The sequence below is a fragment of the Vigna radiata genome, unplaced genomic scaffold (genome assembly GCF_000741045.1).
Source record: "Vigna radiata var. radiata cultivar VC1973A unplaced genomic scaffold, Vradiata_ver6 scaffold_183, whole genome shotgun sequence".
In the NCBI taxonomy this organism is placed as follows: Eukaryota; Viridiplantae; Streptophyta; class Magnoliopsida; order Fabales; family Fabaceae; genus Vigna; species Vigna radiata.
Genome location: NW_014542001.1, coordinates 34601 through 55521, shown reverse-complemented (window position 1 = coordinate 55521; position 20921 = coordinate 34601). Strand labels below are relative to the sequence as shown.

General features: G+C 32.6%; 2 protein-coding genes across 9 annotated transcripts in view; one reads left to right on the top strand and one right to left on the bottom strand.

The window, feature by feature from the left end:
* Positions 1-429: 429 nt before the first annotated feature.
* LOC106778865 (dehydrogenase/reductase SDR family member on chromosome X) lies at positions 430-5810 on the bottom strand. 3 transcript variants are annotated; one of them, XM_022776348.1, is made up of 10 exons: positions 5570-5810; positions 5327-5395; positions 5138-5204; positions 4742-4770; positions 4437-4645; positions 3772-3890; positions 3444-3539; positions 3290-3365; positions 2297-2450; positions 430-744 (listed from the first exon to the last, which is right to left on the bottom strand). In XM_022776348.1, exons 1-10 carry the CDS (start codon positions 5585-5587, stop codon positions 592-594), a joined length of 990 nt encoding a protein of 329 aa, XP_022632069.1. In that variant the 5' UTR covers positions 5588-5810; the 3' UTR covers positions 430-591. The 3 variants fall into 3 exon arrangements, with proteins under 3 accessions (XP_022632069.1, XP_014522351.1, XP_014522350.1); XM_014666865.2 differs by having other exon boundaries at positions 5695-5807; XM_014666864.2 differs by having other exon boundaries at positions 5327-5810.
* A 7048-nt stretch (positions 5811-12858) lies between these two features.
* The window catches only part of LOC106778896 (cyclic nucleotide-gated ion channel 1), an 18874-nt gene continuing 10811 nt past the window's right edge, over positions 12859-20921 (top strand). For 5 of the 6 annotated variants that reach the window (XM_022776343.1, XM_022776344.1, XM_022776341.1 and 2 more), the window contains exons 1-6: positions 12860-13078; positions 13664-13802; positions 14148-14715; positions 15068-15280; positions 17383-17672; positions 18423-18534. In XM_022776343.1, the coding sequence (XP_022632064.1) occupies positions 13774-13802; positions 14148-14715; positions 15068-15280; positions 17383-17672; positions 18423-18534 (1212 nt within the window). In that variant the 5' untranslated portion in view covers positions 12860-13078; positions 13664-13773. Of the gene's footprint in view, positions 13079-13663; positions 13803-14147; positions 14716-15067; positions 15281-17382; positions 17673-18422; positions 18535-20921 lie in introns of all 6 variants that reach the window. The other variant, XM_022776345.1, reaches the window with a different exon arrangement.

The window sequence follows — 20921 nt, the reverse complement described above, 5'->3', positions numbered from 1 at the left end:
ATTAAATAACCGGTCTTTGCACCAGGTGAAGGAGGTTAGGCTCCTCTTAACAATGTATTCTGAAACCTTGAAGTAAATACAATTTTGTTTCTTTTCATACAATTGTGTCCTGTGTTTACCATTAAGAGGGTGAGAAGAAAAGCATAGTTAGGGATTCTTTCCCGAATACCTAACACCATACACCACAGAGAGATACCTGATTGTAAGCCATAAACACAGATTATCCAATATTTCATTTTAGGTAAATTTTACAGAGCCAGGTCATTAAGTTTTTTTTCCCTAGAAGCATTTTCAATTAAGTTCAAATTCAATCGATTAATTAAAAATTTAACGTTAGCATTACCACATTGACTTAGCACATGAATCAAGTACAATACCAGAAAATGAAAAATGAACAACGCTACAAGCCGACATGTGGATGGTGGCAAATACTAGGCGAAAGTTCATGAATTGTTATATTGTACTTTTTTAAAACATCTCTTACATTATAAACCTCAGTACTGTGTATGAGGAATGAGTTGTCATTTGTCAATCTACATGGGCAATTGCCACCTATTCACTTTGTTATACGACATGACATACGAACCAATGCTACCAGCTGTTTCCCTCAGCACCAAAAGGGGTCACAGACAGCAGCTTACTTGTACTTTCCCAAAGCTCACGTGCTAATTTGGCGTTATGTGAAAGTGCCGAAGGGTTGATAGTCCTACCTTTGCCCCCAAAGTAATAAGCCCCTGATGTTCCCTGAAAAATGTAAGTCCATTTAGCACCATGAACTCAAAGGCTATTATAACTGAATATTAGAGCACGCATGAGAGATCAGCGTAAAGTTGCATTCAAAGGGTATAGTTGAACTGCAAGGTACAGGTGGATGAAGTAATAGATGCGGAGCTTAAAATTAAGTAAGCTTTCAGGAGATTGGTATAAGCCCTGCTATATTATTTTCTAACGAGTTCATCAAGATAAAATGGAGGAAAAAAATGAATTGATTAAGTTTGGCCAGACTTTACTTATCACTCAACCAAGCTAGATTAATCTGAGGCAAAACCTTGGACACTAATGGATCAGGTTCATGGACAAAAAAAGGGTTATCCAGCAATTAGAAGTCAACTGAATAAATGGGGTGGAACAATGATTATAACGGTGATATTTTTTCTCCATTTAATAGAAAACCTAAGATAAGAAGTCAACTTAGAGCACCTCCAGGGTATTAATCAAGGTCTTAACTCTAAGACATGGATCTTGTATAAGACCTTGGATCTTGAGAATAAAAAGATATTTAATTATAATAATTAAATTGATTTTTAAAGATGTAAAAAAATAAAGTAAAAAATATAATAGTTAGTCGTATAAAACCTTACGTTGAGAGCAAAACTTGTGAGAAGGTCCTGATAATGATGTGGTATGGTAGGATCCAATAAAAGTAAAATAAGACTTCGCGAGAGGGTCTTGTAAGACCCTTATTAAGTTGGAGAAACACTTTAGATGATTAGTCATTTAAAATAAAATAAACATCATATATATCTTTGTGAGCATACATCTTAATTTCCTAATTTCAGAGAAGTTTTATTTCACGAGAAAATTGCAGAGTTACTACAACTGAAAATTGAGAAAAACATAGGTTAAATAGATGTCTTTATTAGTGTGCGTGATGTGTAATTAGATCCTCTGGACCTTGTTTACTTGAGTGGATTTGGAGAAAAGTAATTCAGAAGATTTGAGAGGATTTGATGATAATTTTTTTTTTCTTTATTTGAATAGAATTGGAGGTAAGTGAGAGTGAATTTGAAAGTAAATTTTTTTAATCTGTCACATAAATTAAATCTTACACTAATTCTTACAAATTTTACTTCCCAAATCTACTCTCATCTATCTTCAAATTTATTCAAATAAACAATAAAAAAAATTACCTTCAAATCCTCTCAATTACTCTCTCCCAAATCCACTCAAGTGAACAAGGCTCTAATGTGTGTAAAAGCGTTCATTTGTGAGATATAATGGATTGAAACCTATTTTACCTGAAAGCACAGGTTTGTGTATGCGTTTTATAATGTGTATTTGGATACTCTAATGTATGTCAAAGTTTGTTGAAATAATTGACAAAATATATTGTTTCCTAGCCAGAGTTCAAGATGCATTTCCATCACAGAAAGGATAAAATAAATGAATGACATAGAGCAATTCAGAATGGCATTACGTGGTGATGGAATAGCAATTAAGGGAATTGGTGCAGTGGCTTATAAATGGCATTTTGTAAAAAAAGGTTATCAACAATAAGTACCACTGAAGTTCTTACCGGTGGAGCTAGGGCAGCATCAATAATAGAATCAACCCCAGACTCGGGGAATTGCAACAGCTGCAGAAATTTCAACACACGTAGTGCCAAACTAGATAGGATGGTTGGAACTTCTCGCATGAGGTTTGTCTGCACAACTCCAGGATCCGCAACACTAATGCCAACAATACAAAAAATGAAAGCTAAAAGTGAAGTAGAATCCATGAAAAACGAGAACAAAGCTTCATACAGAAAGTTTAATACATTTTGCATATCCTTTTTCATTTTATTTCCGTACCAATTTCTGCTCCTTGTCTTATTTTTTTTTTTATATTCCTTCTCTTCTACTAGAAGATTGGATCATCTAACCTAGCAACCCAAAATTCACTCCAATAACCCAGTAAATCTCATCCTTTAATTGAAATTTCAAAACCCAAAGAGAATTACATTACAGGTTTGTCAAACATATATGCATGAATTTCATCCATGGCACATGATTGGCGAATAAGCAATTGAATCCTTATGCTTTGGCCAAAAAGAAGAACACATCATGAGCCGTGCAGAAAAGATACATAGCAAACCAAGGGCACATTTGGATAAACAGCTTAACCAAACTCTGTATTTTTTTATCAAACGATACCTTGTTCATAAACTTCATTTAAAACTTATTTCAGAAATAAAAGAATATATTTAGATAATTTTCACCGTGCAGATTATTGCCTTGCTGAAGTGGGCTAAAGAGAGCTTATAGAAAAGTCATAAATAATTTCCATAAGCTCAAGTTAGTTTTTTCGAATGTCTCCCTGAAGCTTATAATTTAATTGCGTAGACTCGCATGAAATGGAAGTATCGCATGAAATGGAAGTATCGCATGAACACATTCAAACAACAAAATTGATAGTTATACATTGATTAGTAAACTGATAACACTAAAAGAAATCAATACTACAAAAGTACACGGCACTTGAAAACAAGACAGAAAAGGAAATAAAAGTTAGATTAGTAATTACATACTTGACAAATATCTGGTGAGATTTTCCCATTAGGCAAAGCTGTCGGTGGAGTTCCTTCGAGAAGAGAATTAGGTATACTTCACCAAAATTAAATGCTTGTTAGGAATAAACACACAAAGTAATCTATATAACTTAATCCAAAGTTTGCAGTATACATTTAGAATACTCATATATTTGTGCATATGGATACTGTATCGATCTCAAAAATCTCTTCCCGGATACAGTTCCCTCATCAACCTGCACATCAGTTACTAGATAAAACAGCTTGATCAGTTTCTATATGAGATGTATTTTTATCATGAGTATTGGTAAGGTACCCTCATGATTCTTTTAGTATTTTTATCATTTTTAATAATAACAATACTAAAGTATATGAGAAGTGCTGATGTAGAGACATTTAATGGAACAAAATCAAACCAAAAGTGTTTGATTACCATACAACCATATTGACCAACAACTAATGATTATGATGATTTTCCATACCTGCTCGATGTGTAAAGGATGTGACATTCACAATTTTGGAAGATACTGGACTGCTTTCAAGAAGTGGTAGTAGAAGCTTTGTTAAAGCAAATGCACCAATATAATTTGTACCAATCATCCTGGGAGTAAACCGGTAAAACATTTATACATTTTAAATGTTAATACTAATTATACAACTAAGGTACCAAACAAACTTGGAGCTGAAAAAGAGGTATAAAAGAAATGGGGTAGCACCACCGTCTAGTACAGTATTGGAAGGATAAATATATGAAGTGTTGCCCCTACAAGCAGAGAGGCGATCTACAAGATTAAAAACCAGGAAAAAATCTTATCATTGAACCAAGGTTCACCTTCATAGAGCAAACAGTTCTAACAAAATATTTACATACAACTACAAACATTTCCTTCTAGTGTTTTTGTGTTCCATAAAATCATGTTGATCATGCTAATCAACATTTTCTAAAAAAGTAACATACACTTATAAACCATTTACCGTAGCTTAAACAGATTATCAACAGTCTAAAAGTAATAATAAAATATGAAAGTATGTGGCCTTTGCAATCATTTTTGTGTTACAAAAAGCATGCATAAACACAGGAGTTATTCAATAATAAAGTGAAACTTCTTCAATACAATCAAAGGAGTTAGATAAAAAGTTGTATAACTGATCATAGCCCTCAGCTGTGACTCTAGGTGATGTTGCAAGTATTCCAGCATTGTTTATCAGTAGTTGTAGTGAGCAGTGCAAATCAGAATCCAAAAGCCACTGTCGCAAGGACACTTTGAACTTTATGATCGATTCAATTGATGACATGTCCACCTGAAAAGCTTTGAGGTGGGCATCTTCATTGGAATCTTTGATTTTTCTTATGGTCTATCAGACAGAGGGAACCAGGGAACACCGATAAGAGATTTATGAGGTGTGGAGTCATCGTCACCGTTACTTTTAAAAAGTGTTGAAGGAAAATACCTCTGACAATAGCTGTTGTGAACGTCCAACTGCATTCACAACTGGAATCTTAAGTATACATCACATAGACCAGAAGAAGAATGCAAAACAACATACTATTTTCAATATTTTTCCTCGTTATAGGAGAAATCTTGTGCAGATTCCACCAAATAACCTGACCCCATTTTTTTTTTCCAATCAATATCTCTTATTTACACCATTGTCGCATCCATAAGGAGTGTGATACAAGCATTACACTTTCACAGATAGTAAAGAAAAAGTTGAAATGAGTCTCTTACAAGTCCTTCTTCTTCAACCAGATATAAGAACAATTTGGTTATTCTAGCATGATTAGCAAAGCAATAAAAAAAAAAAACTAGAATCGAGAGTCAAATAAGAATAACAATAAACACTTACCAATGGCAACAACATATCCTTCCTTCGAAAGTTTATAAGCAGCAGCTAATCCCAGGCCAGACGTTGCCTACACCAACACAAAAAACAAACCCCAGAACCAATTTGAAAAATTCCCAAAATCAAACGGTTTGTTACTAACTAAAACAAAGAAAAAAAAAAACGGAACGAATATATAAAGGAACAACTTACACCAGTGACAACGCAGACAGGCCTAAAATTACTTGTGTAAGGATAGCACCTGGGATAGGACACGAGTTTCTGAGAGAAGAAAGGACATTTATCGAGAATTACAGGTTTGAAAACTAGCCACTGTGATAGGGAAGCCTTGAACAATCGGTAATAAGAAAAAAGAACAGAGAAAGACCAAAACAACGCCATTCTCCAAAATTGCACTGAACACACGAAAAAGAAAGCCATCAAGAGCTCCTTTACCAACGAAATCAATCCCATTTTTCAAATTCGAAGCGGAGAAAAGAAATGACGAAGATTCTAGTTTGCCTTTCTGAAAGACTGTAACGAGGAGATTAAGGAATTGATGAACTTGGGCTTTGTTTTACCATCTTAGGCTTTGCGTTATTACGTTGGTGTTCTGCCCTGCTTTCCCGTTCGCCTATGTCGTTCCCAAACTATTGAAAATGTCAACCATTCATGGACACCCATATCAACCTTACACACTTCGATTTACAACTTTCTTTCACTCATCAAATTTCAATATAATATTTCAAAAAAAAATATTAACTTTCTTTATCATGTTTAAAAAGTTGTTGTTTTTTACCATATATATATATATATATATATATATATATATATATATATATATATATATATATATATATATATATTGTTAAATTTACATCAATAATAGTTCGAATACATTTACCTCCATGACAGGGGAGTGAATGCTTCGTAACAAATTAATTATATTCCAAATTTTTAATTAATATATTTGAAAGTGATTGTATACTTTTTATAATTAGGGAAAAAAGTATTTCTATATGTTGCTTATATATGTAGGGCATATTGTGTTTCTGACAAAATGATAGACACATTACAGTAACAAAAACATGATTATAAAAGAAGAAATAATGATGTGAGGGGAAAACTAATTTATTTAACTCTTAATAAAAATATTTTTTAAATGTTAATAAAAGTTGTTTCCACTTCAAATCATACAATTTTTTTCCTAAAAAAGAGGTTTTAGAAGATTAAATAAGAAATATATTATTTTAAACTATACTTAATATCACTTTTTTAAGTAATAAAAGACTTCATGTTTAGCTGAAAAGCACAATAATATTTTCGAAAAGTATTTTATGAATTTGAAAAAAAGCACACTTTCTTTACGTGCACTGCTTCAAGATGACTTATTTTCTTCGTATCATGAATTGAATATAGGTTGAGCATAAAATCTAGGTCAAACTATTTTTCTTGTATGATCTTCAGGTATAATGAAACAACAATAAAAAGATTTTTTAATATCTTTAATAGGCAAATAAGAGATACTAGATGAAATAAAAAAAAAAAGAGGTTAAATACATAGTAGAGTATATAATTTTTATTTATTTGTATAAGAGGGATTTTCTTGGGGTGTAAAAGGATTTAACTATTTATGATAGCAAATAGAAGGAAAAAGAAAGAAAGAACTGGTGTATTTAACATATACGGGAGTGTAAATAGAAAAAAGGTACGTGCTGGAATATATTATTTAATCATGGGTGCTTCTCTATGCACCTTCCAGTCTTTTCCTGCACTTTTAAGAAGACGCCTTTGCCCTTTCAATTTAATGAAAAAAAAATAGATAAAGGTAATTAATTATTACCTAATTCGATTTAATTCTTACTTAAATGAATTTAATGCATAGATATATTTATCTGCACCTCCTTTCTCATTTCTTAGTTCCTTATTTTTTTTCTTCTTCATTCATGTTTTTCTTTTCTTCATTCATGTTTTTTTTCTTCATGTGATGTGGGAGAGTTACTCCTTCCACCACCACATATTATTTCTTGTACCTCCTAATTTATGTTTTGTCCTCTAATAATATTGAAATAGAAGTGAATACGCGTTGGATTCTTAAACGGATGTCAACATCCGTATATGGATATCGACATTCGTTGAATAACAAACAAATATTGATATTCGTCATTTAAAAACTAGACTTGGTGGCAACTGGGTATCTTTTTTGTCTATGATATCTTGGAGGTTGTTGTGATCACTGATAAGAACACTGGGAGATCCGAGGGTTATGGCTTTGTAAGTTTCCTTTTACCTTCTGGGTTTTGTGATTCTCACTCACATCTTTGCATAGTTTATATCTACATGTTTATTTCATTTATGGTTGAACTTGCGTAATCTTGAACAATGAGTATATAGTTTGTTGTTTCCATGGTCACATTTAAGGATCCTGAGGCAGCCATGAGAGCATGTCAGAACCCATCTCCAGTTATTGATGGAAGAAGGGCTAACTGCAATCTTGCTTCTCTTGGAGCAAACAAGAACCGACCACCAACTTTTTAGCATGGTCTCATTCCTTACATTCTACTTTTCTAATTTGTTCTTCCTTTTTTTTCTCATATTGTTTTACCATTTTTTTCATAAGGATATCAAGTTATGTGTTCTTTAACTACAACTACTTATTTTGTTGAGTTTCACTTTGTAATTTTTGCAAAAACAAGTTTGAGTTTCCTAGTTATTTCATCTTGATAGATTTAACTCATCATAGACAAAAAGGTACCAGCTTCAATTGGTGGTGCACTAGGCTTTGTGGCACTAGGGCTTGGTGGCAAGTGGTAGAGGAGGCATAACCCAACATTTGCAATAAGGTCTTGAGGAGGGATTTTGATGTAGGGTGAAGAAGTGGGAAGAGAAAAGGTGATGATGGAGGAAGGAAGGAGGGGGTTGGTTGAGGCGTGCATGGTTGCGGCGGTGGACGTTCATGTGGTCGTTGAGAGTTTCAGTGGAGTGGAACTCCCTTCTGTAGTGTGTGCAGGTGTAGGTTCCCATGATGTTCAGTGAAGGGGTGTAGGGAGATTTAAAGTTTTAAAAAAGGTAAACAAAGTTAAATAGTAAAAGTTAAATTAATGTAAGGTATTTTTGGAATAAAAAAATAGTAGAGAGCTGTAGAAAACACTTGGAGTGGTGGAAGGAAGAACTATCGTGATTTGGTTCTATTCTCCTGATCATTGTAGGTGGTTTGTTATTAGTCATTATTTGGTGGTGATCTAAGTCGAGTTTTGTTGGTGGTACATGATGTAAGGTACCTTAGATAAGTTTTTTCACTAAAAATCTCAAATTTCATAAATAATCAAATTTTGAAATTCAGTTCTCCTCTTTATATTATTTTTAGTTAAGTTTTTTTTTTGTATTTAATTTGTAATATGTTAGAATTTTATTATTAGTATTAAGTGAGGTATTGAGTGATAAACATGTTTGTTACAAGTGAGTAATATTTTAAGATAGACAATTATTTATTTGAGTTAACACAAATAAATTTGAGCTTTGTGTTTGATTTTTCTTCTTCTTCTTTATATTTTTTTTAGTTAAGTTTTTTTTTTATATTTAATTTGTAATATGTTAGAATTTTATTATTAGTATTAATATTATTATTAGCATTAAGTGAGGTATTTCATGGTAAACATGTTTATCATAGGTGAGTAATATATTAAGATGGGCAATTATCCATTTGAGTTAATGATTCACAAAAAAATTTTGAGTTTTGTGTTTGATTTTTCTTCTTTCATCAATGAAGTAACGGAGAAAGATTACACAAACAAATTTACAATTGATAAAATATTTCCCTCATGTGAGGAGTTAATTCACTAGGCACTAAATGACCTTATGATACGTTAGTCCATCTAAATATAACCTGGTCTCAAGTAAACTATAAACTCGTCTTCCTATATGACTATTTTTATCGTAAGTGGACAACATATATACTTCATTCTCATTTCGGGGAAGTGCTTATAAATCCAACTTTACGAAAACATTACTTACATCTTAGTATACATTGCAAAAATAAATGAAATCAAAATGCAAGATATATCTATATATGTAAAAGAGTAGAATATCTAACCATTTGTTTGGTTTCAACAAAGCTGATATCCTTGTGCTACTCATATATGTCGGCTAGTATAGCAACATCTCTCGTAGGCATGACAAAAATACTTGTGTCCACAGATATCCACGGATAAAATTCGAGACGGATAGTTGGTATCTGTGAATATTTATTATTCGTAAGGAGTGAGTATTTTAATACCCGCTTATAAATAGGTCAAGTGCGAATATCATACTACTCAAACCCATGAGTATCCATTATCCGAAAAAAAAATATGAATTTAATTTATATTTTATTAAATTAAATTTAATTAAAATTAAAATTAATATATATTTTAATACATTAAATTTAATTGAAATTAAATTTTAATTTATATTATATTTTATATTTTTTGTAATTTTATTTAAATTTTATTTTAAAAATTTATAAATATTTTTTTTAAATATCCACATGTATCAACAGTTTTTTAAATAACCGCAAGTATTTTTTGAACAGGTATTTGGCGGGTAGAAGGGTGGGTAATGAGTGATCTTTTTTTGTTGCGGATTATAGAAAGACATTATTTATGCTCGACCCGTTGCCATCTTTAGCCCCAACCATATTTGTCACATGCGTGTAAGTTTCTTAACAACATCAAGTACGATGATACTCTTATTTATGAAAATAATCATCCAACTAGATGTGACAAATATGCTCCTGTGGTGCACTCCCATGCTGCTCACAACACTCATTATAAACATCTCCCAACTAGTTGAGCTAACTTTGAAACCATGTGCCTATGTCATCTTATCTCCTGACTTACTGCAATCCACGTCCAAAAGCTCCATAATAACAAACCAAGTTTCTTCAACTTCCAATAGCTTGATTTCATAAAATTGCCTCAATATAAGTAGGTGAAGCAATGACGACATGTCATCTAGTGTGACAGTCATCTCGTCAATCGAGAGATGTAAAATGTTTCTCTCAAAATGTCATCTCTCAACAAACGCCAATATCAAACTTTTGTCATTAGTCGTACGAAATATCAACTAGGAGCATCAACCCAAAAAATTCAACACAAAATGTTCAATTGCCTCATTATTCAATTTTTTTCCATGGGATATCAACTTGTTCTTCCCTCAATCCTACACAAAATCAAATCATATAAAATTAATTGAAATTATTCTTTACCAATTGAAATTCAAGTACTTTACTAACCCAGTCCTACCATAACACATATGCAAAGTGCTCGATATTGTGAGTCAAGATTAATGTGTCATGTGGACCTCTTAGAAATCTACCTACTTTCTCTTGTTATTGAGCAACATCATCCTACTAACAACATGCTCTTGATGTTTAATAACATCATGCTTCTCGTAAATATTCTTATCAACTTCTTCAATCCGTTTTATACGAGCTAATGTGATAAATCTTCTTCTTCGTTCACCTTATGCTAAACTTTCACCACGACAGATAGATGTATCTCATGTTCTTGCCATATCTATGACAAACAAAATTATCAAATGTTAAAGCACTAAATGAGAAAAAAAAATTCCAAACAACAAAAATGTAATAAAAAAAAACATTTAATTTTGAAATAAAAAGAAAAACATATCACTAAATTGTGAAAACTATCAAAGACTTAAACAGATTTTGAAATCTAACACGAGCTTAACAGATTTTCGAAATCTAATTTTATTGAATTTCAAAATTTGTTTATGCCTTTGCCAAATTTTGGAATCAATTAAAGTTTTTGTCAGATTTCAAAATTCAATAATAATAGTGTAAACAGATTTTAAAATTCAACGAAAATTTAATTAGATTTCGATAATCGATTAAGTATGTGTTAAATTTTGAAATCGGTTTAAACTTTTGACAACTTTATAAATCTAGTCAAGAAAATTCAATTAACTCTCCGTTAAATTTTGAAATCCTACGAAATCTCAAATTTTGAAAAATGATTAAAGTCTTAGATATTTCAAATTTTGTTATATATATATATATATATATATATATATATTCTATGCAGTGTAAAATTCACATCAAAACCAAACATGAAAGTCAAACAAATCTCAATGAAATCCAAAATGAATGTTTACCTGGTGTGTTGCTGGTTCGTGGTTCGTGCATTGAAGAAGAAGAGGCTTGGACGTATAGACCTTCAACCTTCACAGATCCGACACTCACTTCAGACTAAATGCAGTTCAAAAAGAAAAGTGATGGACTTAATTAAGAAGAGGAGTGTAAGGCTTTGTTTCATTGCAATGTGTAGGAAGCTAAGATTGCAATGCAATGGGATTATAGTGGCGGCTAGAACAACATGAACCAATTTAAGAGGAGAGAGAAGAGAAAGTAATAAAATTTCTTACTTCCATAAAAATGTTTTTACCAAAAAATTATATTTTAAACTCTTTGAAAAGTTGAAACTACACAAAGAAGACATGGAGAAGGAGAAACTCCATTTAATCATGTGTATATACGTCAACACCAACAAATAATTTATTTAATTTTTATAAACTTGAAATAGTCAACGTAATGATTAACAAAAAAATTTAAATCTATCAGCCTTTCTTATTAGTTAAAGTCAATGTACTGGATGGAAATAATTACCCAACCACAATAAATAACTGTTTTAATACAAATGTCTCAAATAAAAATGAAAAAGTGAAAAATGAAAAAAATATTTAGGCATAATTATTTTATCTATTTTGTAGGATTTATCTTATGCACCTTTTGGGTTGTTCAGAAAATAGTGCATAATTAACCTCAAACCAGTTGCCAATCTCTTCATTGTTTAATGGAACTATCTGTTGACTTTGTATATATTGTGTAAATATTCAACTCTTACGCTATCTACTTGCACTCTTTTGTCCTTTTATTTAGCATGGAAAATTTCAAAGTAGTCTACTCAATGAAAGACAGTTTAATTCTTTTTTACTTTGAAAACTTCGTTACTGGATATGAACGTATGAATTAAGATAAGAAAAAAGGAAGGTAAATTTGTCTGAGGTTGACCACAGAAATATATTCATACAACTTCATCTAAAATTCTCATATGCCAAATTTAACGTAAACATGATATTACATCGAAAGAATATAATAAACACGTCTAAACAACATTTCATTCCTGTCATCTTTTTATAGATTTTATTAAAAAGTCTACATGAATTAAAAATAAAACTAATTTATAAATATATAAGTGATGTAAATATCATATTATAAATTAATTTTATAAAATTAAATTAAACTTAAAATTTACTTTTTAACATAATATCATAATTAAATTAGAATTGATCTTAACTATAGTATACTCTCCGACCGTTATTGAACCATCCATTTATCACTTCACTTTAATTACTATTAGGTTATATATACGGTTCCATGTTTTATGTTTAATCTTCTTATAGAAAATTAATTGTCTGTGTTTTTTTTATATAGATGAGTAAATAATATGAATTATTAATATTTTGAATTTCTTGTATTGCATGGATAATTAAATTTTTTGGAAGATTGGAGTTTCTAACAAGGCAATGAAATGTGCAATGGAGTACAGGGCATAAAAGTGTTGACCAGGCAGACAGTCTACCACTGTTACCAACCATAACTACCAATGACCATGGCCGAGGATTAATAATAATTAAGGTTAAGAAAAACAAACATAAGAGAGTGAGTGGGTCCCGCGACAGACAAGACTCTCTTCCTTCCATCCTCAACACCAACTGTCTCTTTATCTATCGATGTCTATAACACCATCACCCTTTCCCGCTTTCCACGAACCTTCTTTCTCCTCTTTCTCTCTCTCTCACACACACACACACAGTTCCAATCTTTTCTTCCCAATCCTCCTCACAATCAATCTCATGTTCACTGCAACTACTTCCAACGCTCTTCACTTCCTTACTCTCCTTTCGGTACTCGTCTTCACCATCTTCTCTCTCCCAACCACTTTCTATGTGTTTTTTTTTTTCTTCAATCATCTCTGACTTTTTTCTTACTCTCCAACTACTCTTAATTATTCTCTTTCTTCTATTTCAATTTGGCTGCGAATTTCACAATTCACTTAATTAGGTTATTTAATTTGTACAAGGATATGGGATACTGATCCGTTTAGCTTTTGCGGAATCATTGTTGTTAATTGAGTACTTGGAATTTTGTCCTGATTAATGAATGATATGCTGTTTTTGCAACTCCTGAACATTCGGTAACCGTCCATTTCGTGATGTGTACTGGTGTGTTTGTATGTGCTGCTAAATTTGAGGGAAACTGTAGTTCTGGCTGTCACGCTGTTTTATTCGGTAGTTTGAGTTTGTTGTCTCCCTGAAGGCATGAATTTATTACGCTTTTGACTATTTTTGTTTTCCTCGGATCAATCTATGGCAAGGTGGTTGGTTGGCTATTTTACCCTGTTGATATTGCTATGGATAGGTCGGTTTTATGTTTTGGTTGACAATTGGATTATCTGCTTAGGATGTCTCTCTTGTTTTTCATTATTTCAGGAGTAGGCTGTAAGATTTTGAGGTGTATGAAGGAACTATTCACTGTCCTGTGATACTTGCACGCCACTTATTTGTCGAATTCTACCTTGTTCTTGAACTGGGCTACAGTGATGAATTTTCAGCAAGACAAATTTGTTAGGTTAGTTTAATGGTGCATACCTTTATTTATCCTCTGTTGTGCTGTTTGTAGTATTTCGGAAGCATTGTAGTTGTCATTGGATTCAATGTAGGTGTTTCATGCTTGGTTGGGAGTAAAGGCTTCTCTCTTGTTGTTCTTAACTTTTGGAAACACTTTTTCAGTCACCACTCTTCAATATCAATATGCTTTAAAAACTTCAAATTCTTACCCTCTTTCAGAATTTTTGTTCCTAATAATCACTTATGTGCCTGTGTTCATTTCATGGTGTTATTGCCACTGCTTTGGACATCTTGTTTATCGGATGCTTAATCATGGACTGAGTTTTATTGTTTCCATGATGTTTAGATTTCGTGATTGGAATTCAGAGAAGGATTCTGAGAGCAGCTCTCCTGCAATTCATGTAGAACGCCCAGGGAGAATCAAGAATACACTAAATTCAGTTTCTGAGAAGTTTCAAAGGGGTTTGGAATCCAGTTCAGAGGGAATGAAGAGATTTAGAAAATCATTCAAATCTCTTCCCTATAACAGAGTTCTCTCTGGAAGTTTTAGTTCTAGAAAGAAAATTCTTGATCCCCAGGGTCCTTTCCTTCAAAAGTGGAATAAGATATTTGTATTATCATGTCTTATTGCTGTGTCACTTGATCCTTTGTTCTTCTATGTTCCTGTGATCGATGATAACAATAAATGTCTTTCTCTGGACAGAAAAATGGAAATTACAGCAACTGTTTTAAGATCTTTCTCTGATATTTTTTATATAATCCATATAATTTTCCAATTTCGTACTGGATTCATTGCTCCCTCTTCTCGAGTATTTGGAAGAGGTGTTTTGGTTGAAGATGCTTGGGTAATAGCAATGCGGTATCTATCATCATACTTCTTAATTGACATTCTTGCCGTTCTTCCCCTCCCACAGGTAAGGAAACTCTTTTTGCTGTTGGACTTTTTGACTTTCATCTTTTTTTCATCCACATCCAGTAAATGTTGAAGAACTATGGGTTGACAAGTTCGTGTATGACCATAAAACAACTTTTGTTTTCACGTTCTTTCTCTCTAGGAAGTTGATTTCATTTGCAGTCATTAATGTACCAAATGATCACATTTATAAAGTACAACGCAAAACATATGGACTCACTCAGAAGATATATTGTAATTAGCGATTAAGTCAATCCCTCCAAGATTGTGGGTTTAAATTAGAAATAAAGAAAACCTATTTCATTGACTTAATTATATGTTTTTTGACTCAAAACTTGCTCTTATATTGCTAGGTGGCAATTCTAATTATCATTCCCAAGTTGAGGGGCTCTGAATCACTGAATACAAAGACCTTGCTGAAATTTATTGTCTTCTTCCAGTATATCCCACGATTTTTGCGATTAATTCCATTATATAAAGAAGTTACTAGGACCTCTGGCATCCTCACTGAAACAGCTTGGGCTGGAGCTGCATTCAATCTCTTTCTGTACATGCTAGCAAGTCATGTACGTCTATGCTCAGTTGTTTTTTTCTTTTTCTTGTATATATTACTGACAATATATTTTTATTATGTTGCTTTGCACTAAATTTATTATTTGTTATTTTATGTATTCTGTTTCTGAGATCGTTGGTCTTTCTTTTCTAATGCCTGAATATGTTTTTAGTGTTTCTGTTTGACTGTATCGTGGATTTATTTTGCTCAATCACTAGATCAAACAAGTAAAGTTTGATATTCGTAAGGATTACAAATACTTTGTAATCTCTTGTTGATGTGGTTCAAGCTTATGTTCTACAATCACGTGTTTCCATATTTTGTAAGGATTGTAGTCTAATGTTTAGTGAACTATGGATTATTGTTTTATCTTTTGTAACAAATTTAAAACATCATGCTATGGCTATAATCTACGGCTTCACTTTATTTCCACGGATAATTTTTTCTCCTTCCATTTAATTGCTTCCCTTGTTGCGTTTCATCACTGGTTTTCTGTTATCCCGTTGCCATTTATGCTTCTTCCATTTCCTTCAGTGGTTTCTGCCATCTGCGAAGGTGGTGCTTCATAGTGTCAGTGGGATCATGGACCCCCAAACTTTTTAATCCATGTATATGGATGCATACATACATATGTATACGAATACGTATGTTTGTGTACTATACTTATATTTCCTATTTATATTTTCAAATATTTTTTATGTTGTTATTCAATTATAAATTATCTTGTCATTGAAAGTAGAACAGCAATTTAACTGACGGTAGTATTTTGTTATTTTCATTATTATTGGTGTAGTCATTTTTATGTTGATTTTACACTTTTAATTTTTTTTTGCTTTTGATAACATCAGCCCTCATGTTTGATTTTAAGCATTAAAAAAACACTTTTCATATATTAACTACTTCATTTATCAGTTGTCCTTTCATAATATAAATCTTTTTTCTTTCTTTGCGTTCTTCAAACTCATTTTTTCTGTGACTTTTATATCGTTTTTCTTTATAGGCTAACTTATGTCATTTGGACCTGGGGATATTCCTTGAGTACAGATTTTTCAAGAATATTTTTGAGAGTTTTGTTATTTTCTCGTGACACTTCGTAAATTTTACTATGATTTTGAGAAAAATATGATTATATCCTTAAATTTATTGAAAAAGTCATAGATTTTTGCTTATGTGAATTCTTATTTTTTTACAAAAAAGTGTATGGATAAATTCTTTAACCATAAGAGGAAATTAATTAAAAAAGAAGTTAATATTTAGATAGTATTATTAAATCCTTAAAATCATCAATACGAGATGATATTTTCAAAACCATTAGATTTAATTTATACATTATGATAAAAATTTTGGCCTTTCTCATGCTCCACCGTTTGTTGTCATCTTCCACTGCTGTCTAGATGTCAGTCAACACTGTTTCACCACCAGCTTCCTATTTTCATGGCTGTTTTACTTTGTTGTTCTTTTACTATCAAATGACTCTCTTATCCCGTTTTCACTAGTGGTTTATGAGGATATTAATGTTGATGGTCATCCCAACCATTCTACAAAGTTGTCTTTCCATCAACACTATCTCTGTAGTGTATCCAGCATCCTTTAGTTGTCTTTACATTCCTCTTACTTGGACTGCATATTATGTTTTTACGTTTACAAAGGTTCAGTTGTTACAAGCTTAAAGGTTAAGCTTAGTAAGTTGTAATTTAGAGGTAATTGGTGTGATATAAGTATTGGTTGGTATGAGTAAGGATTAGTGTTTTATGTTTTCTTACACATCATTTGATATCATTTTAAACTTAATATCAATATCAGACTATTTAGTCTCTATTATCTCTTTTTCTTCCCTCTATACCCATACCCGTATAATTTCAATACCTTTATTGGACACTCTCATACTAGTTTTTGATACTTAAGGCACCGCTGCATAATTTTTCTGTCCTTGTATTGATGTTGCGCCTTGTATACATGGTTTTTAGGTCTACATGTTTCAAACTGGCAGGGCCGCACCTTTCTATTTTGGTTCCCAATGTGGCATATTTAGATTTCTTATCATTGTTGCACTAATTTTTGTAAAAATGATCTCACTAATAATGAAAACTAATGATATCATCTGCCTCTCTGTAGGTTATTGGTGCCTTTTGGTACTTGTTTTCTATAGAAAGAGAAACCACGTGCTGGCAAGATGCATGTCGAGGAAATAGCACATGTAACACAGAAGCTATGTATTGTGATAATCATCAAGTTTTGGGCTCTATTTCAGTATTCCTGAATGCTTCTTGCCCAATACAGGACAAAAATACAACACTCTTTAATTTTGGAATATTTCTTGATGCCCTTCAATCTGGAGTTGTAGAGTCAAGAGATTTCCCACAGAAGTTCTTTTATTGTTTTTGGTGGGGCCTACGAAATTTGAGGTGTGCTATATTGATTATCTTTTATTTAATGCTATTAATTTTAAGATTATGCAGTAGTCATACATTGCAACATGTTCATGATTTACTTGAAACAAAATTTAAGTTGATGTCAGCTATTAGTGTTATGCAATGAACCTGTAGCTGTGTTTGGACTCCATATGTCTGCATGCTCATGGTGTAGAATTGTTTCTTATAGTTTTGTTTGCTGGCATCCCTTGGATCAAAGTATTCTACCTTTCAGTGTGTATACCTTCCGTAAATGCATCTTTTCCCAAGGGTTGTGTGTTAAAACATTTAATTTTGAGGGTTTGTGTTGGGACATGAAATGTTTGGGGATAAAGTGGAAGCATTGGTGTTATCTGGTTCATCTTCTATTGTTCTGGTTATTAAAATGCCATTAATTTTAAATGACAAATTGAATAATCTTTAATCACGTAAATGTTGGATGACTTCTGATTTGGTGCCTAGAGGTGGAAATGGTTTTATCATGCCATTAATTTTAAATGACAAATTGAATAATCTTTAATCACGTAAATGTTAGATGACTTCTGATTTGGTGCCTAGAGGTGGAAATGGTTTTATCTCCAGTTTTAAATTTGTTTAATAACAAGATTGTGAGATGAGGGATTGTTAGAGTTGCCAGTCAATCATCAATTTCAAAGTCACATGTTAATATGTTTTGAATTTTTATTTTGTTGTATTTTTACTAAGTTATTTGACATTCTGCTTATATTCCTCCGTTTGTTGCAGTTCCCTTGGTCAAAACCTTGCAACAAGTACCTATGTTTGGGAAATCTGCTTTGCAATTTTCATTTCAATTGCTGGTTTGGTATTATTTGCATTCCTCATTGGAAATATGCAGGTTGGTGTCAAATATTCTTTTTTAATCAAGCGATAGTGGATAGCAGCACTATGTGTTGATTTTGGAATAAAATGCATATTCTAGTGTGATCTGTCTCCCTCAACTTCTTTACCATAGCAGCTTTTTGGTGCTTTAAATTAGTTTAATGTTAGTTAATTAAGATTTCCTCCTTGGTACCTCATGAAACAGGACATCATAAGGTAAGTAGACTTTAAGTCTAACTCAATCCTACAAAACTGGTTGGTAAGGTAAGGTTTGCATCCACTTATATATTATAAACTTGTCTTATCTCTAGTCGTCGATATGAGACTTCTAGCACCCCTCACGACGAGATATATACATCTCATGCATGAGACTAGACATTAATGGATGGTTTGATAACAAACCGATAGAGGGTGGAATGATATGCCCAACAAACAAAATCTCACCAGGATATATTCTAACTCATACCTCTGATACAATGTTGAATACAACAAAACTAGATATAAGATTAATCTCCATTGTGTAGAAAATACACAGAGGATAATATATTTATAATAATGAGAATGTGAGTTAAGCCCAAATACAAATGAATATGTAAAAATAACACAATATATCTAACACTTCCCCTTCAAGCTGGTGCATATAAATCATATGTACCAAGCTTGTTACAAATATAATCAATTATCGGTCCTGTAAAGATTTAGTAAAAATATCTGCCAACTGATCATTTGAGTTGACGAACTCAGTCTTGATGTCTCTAGATGCAATCTTCTCTCGAATGAAATGACAGTCAATCTCAATGTGTTTGGTTCTCTCATGAAAGACAGGATTAGAACTTATATGAAGAGTAGCTTAATTATCACATATAAGTTTCATTTGAGTGCTATTTCCAAATTGTAACTCTCTAACCAATTGCTTAAGCCAAACAAGTCCACAAGTGGCTAAGGTGATAGCTCTATATTCTGCTTCTAGACTAGATCTTGTCACAACACTTTGTTTCTTACTCTTCCAAAGGAAGTTACCACCAATGGAGACAATTTTCGAAAGTAGATTTTCTATCAGAAGGAGATCCTGTCTAATCAACATCTAAATAGCAAACAACTTTTGTATGATTATTGGAACCATATAACAAACTGATTCCAGGAGATCCTTTAATGTACTTTAATATATGGATGATTGTATTCCAATGATCTTCACATGGGGAATTGAGAAATTGGCTCACCACATTGACTGTAAAGGAAATGTCAGGACGAGTAACTGTACGGTAATTTAATTTCCCAACCAACCTTCTATACTTCTTAGGATCTGAAATAGGCTCTCCCTAATCTGGTAGGAGTTTTTGTCAGAGTGGTGCAGTGGAATGATTAGCGTGAACAACAAACCAAGAGGGAGTGAATTGGTTTCTGTCAGAAACCGTGATTGGTGTGATAGAGATTGGCATGATGTATTTTAGGAAGGTTTATATTTGATATGCTGTAATTTTGTAACAATTTTGTGCTGTCTTTATTAGGTTCATTTATAGTTGATTAATCCCGTAATCATAGGGATTTATGCCTGATAATATGCAGTCCATATTTCCTAAAATATACTGCAGACTTATGTATTTATATAGGGGTTAATAACCTCTTGGAATAATAAGAAAGTATTCTATTCCTTCTAAATCTGAGATGGTATCAGAGCTCCCGATCCTTGGGAGTCTCTGACAGTGCCTTTAAACCAAAACTGCATCCTTCATTGTTGCGCAACAGTTAACCTAAAAAGCAGCCTTCATTGCTACACCACCTTTAGGCCTTGTTAAAAGCCTTCATTGCATCGCATCTAGGTATGGCTGACGTCGTGAATTTGGAGACAGGAGACAGATTCCAGACTGCTGGAGAGCTACAAAATGTTCATTCCGCTTATCGATTAAATGGGAAAAACTACCTCAAATGGTCTCAAATCATTAAGACCATCTTGAAAGGGAAAGGGAAGATCAGCCACCTGACGGGTGATGCACCTGGTGCGACTGATCCCAAATTCAAATCATGGGATGAAGAAGACTCCACGATCATGGCGTGGCTGTGGAATTCAATGGTCCCAGAAATCAGTGATACCTGCATGTTTCTGAAATCAGCAAAGGAAATTTGGGAGGCAGTCGAACAAACATACTCTAAGGCCAAGGATGCTGCCCAAATCTATGATGTAAAAGTGAAAACTGTGGCTGCCAAACAGGGAAACAAATCCATTACAGAATATGCCAATCAACTCAAGTCTCTATGGATGGAATTGGATCACTATCGAGTTATAAAAGCAAAGTGTTCAGAAGACTCAGCAATTCTAAAAGAGTATATTGAACAAGATAGGGTCTATGATTTTTTGGTAGGCCTAAATCCTGAGTATGACCAGGTCCGAATTCAAATCCTGGG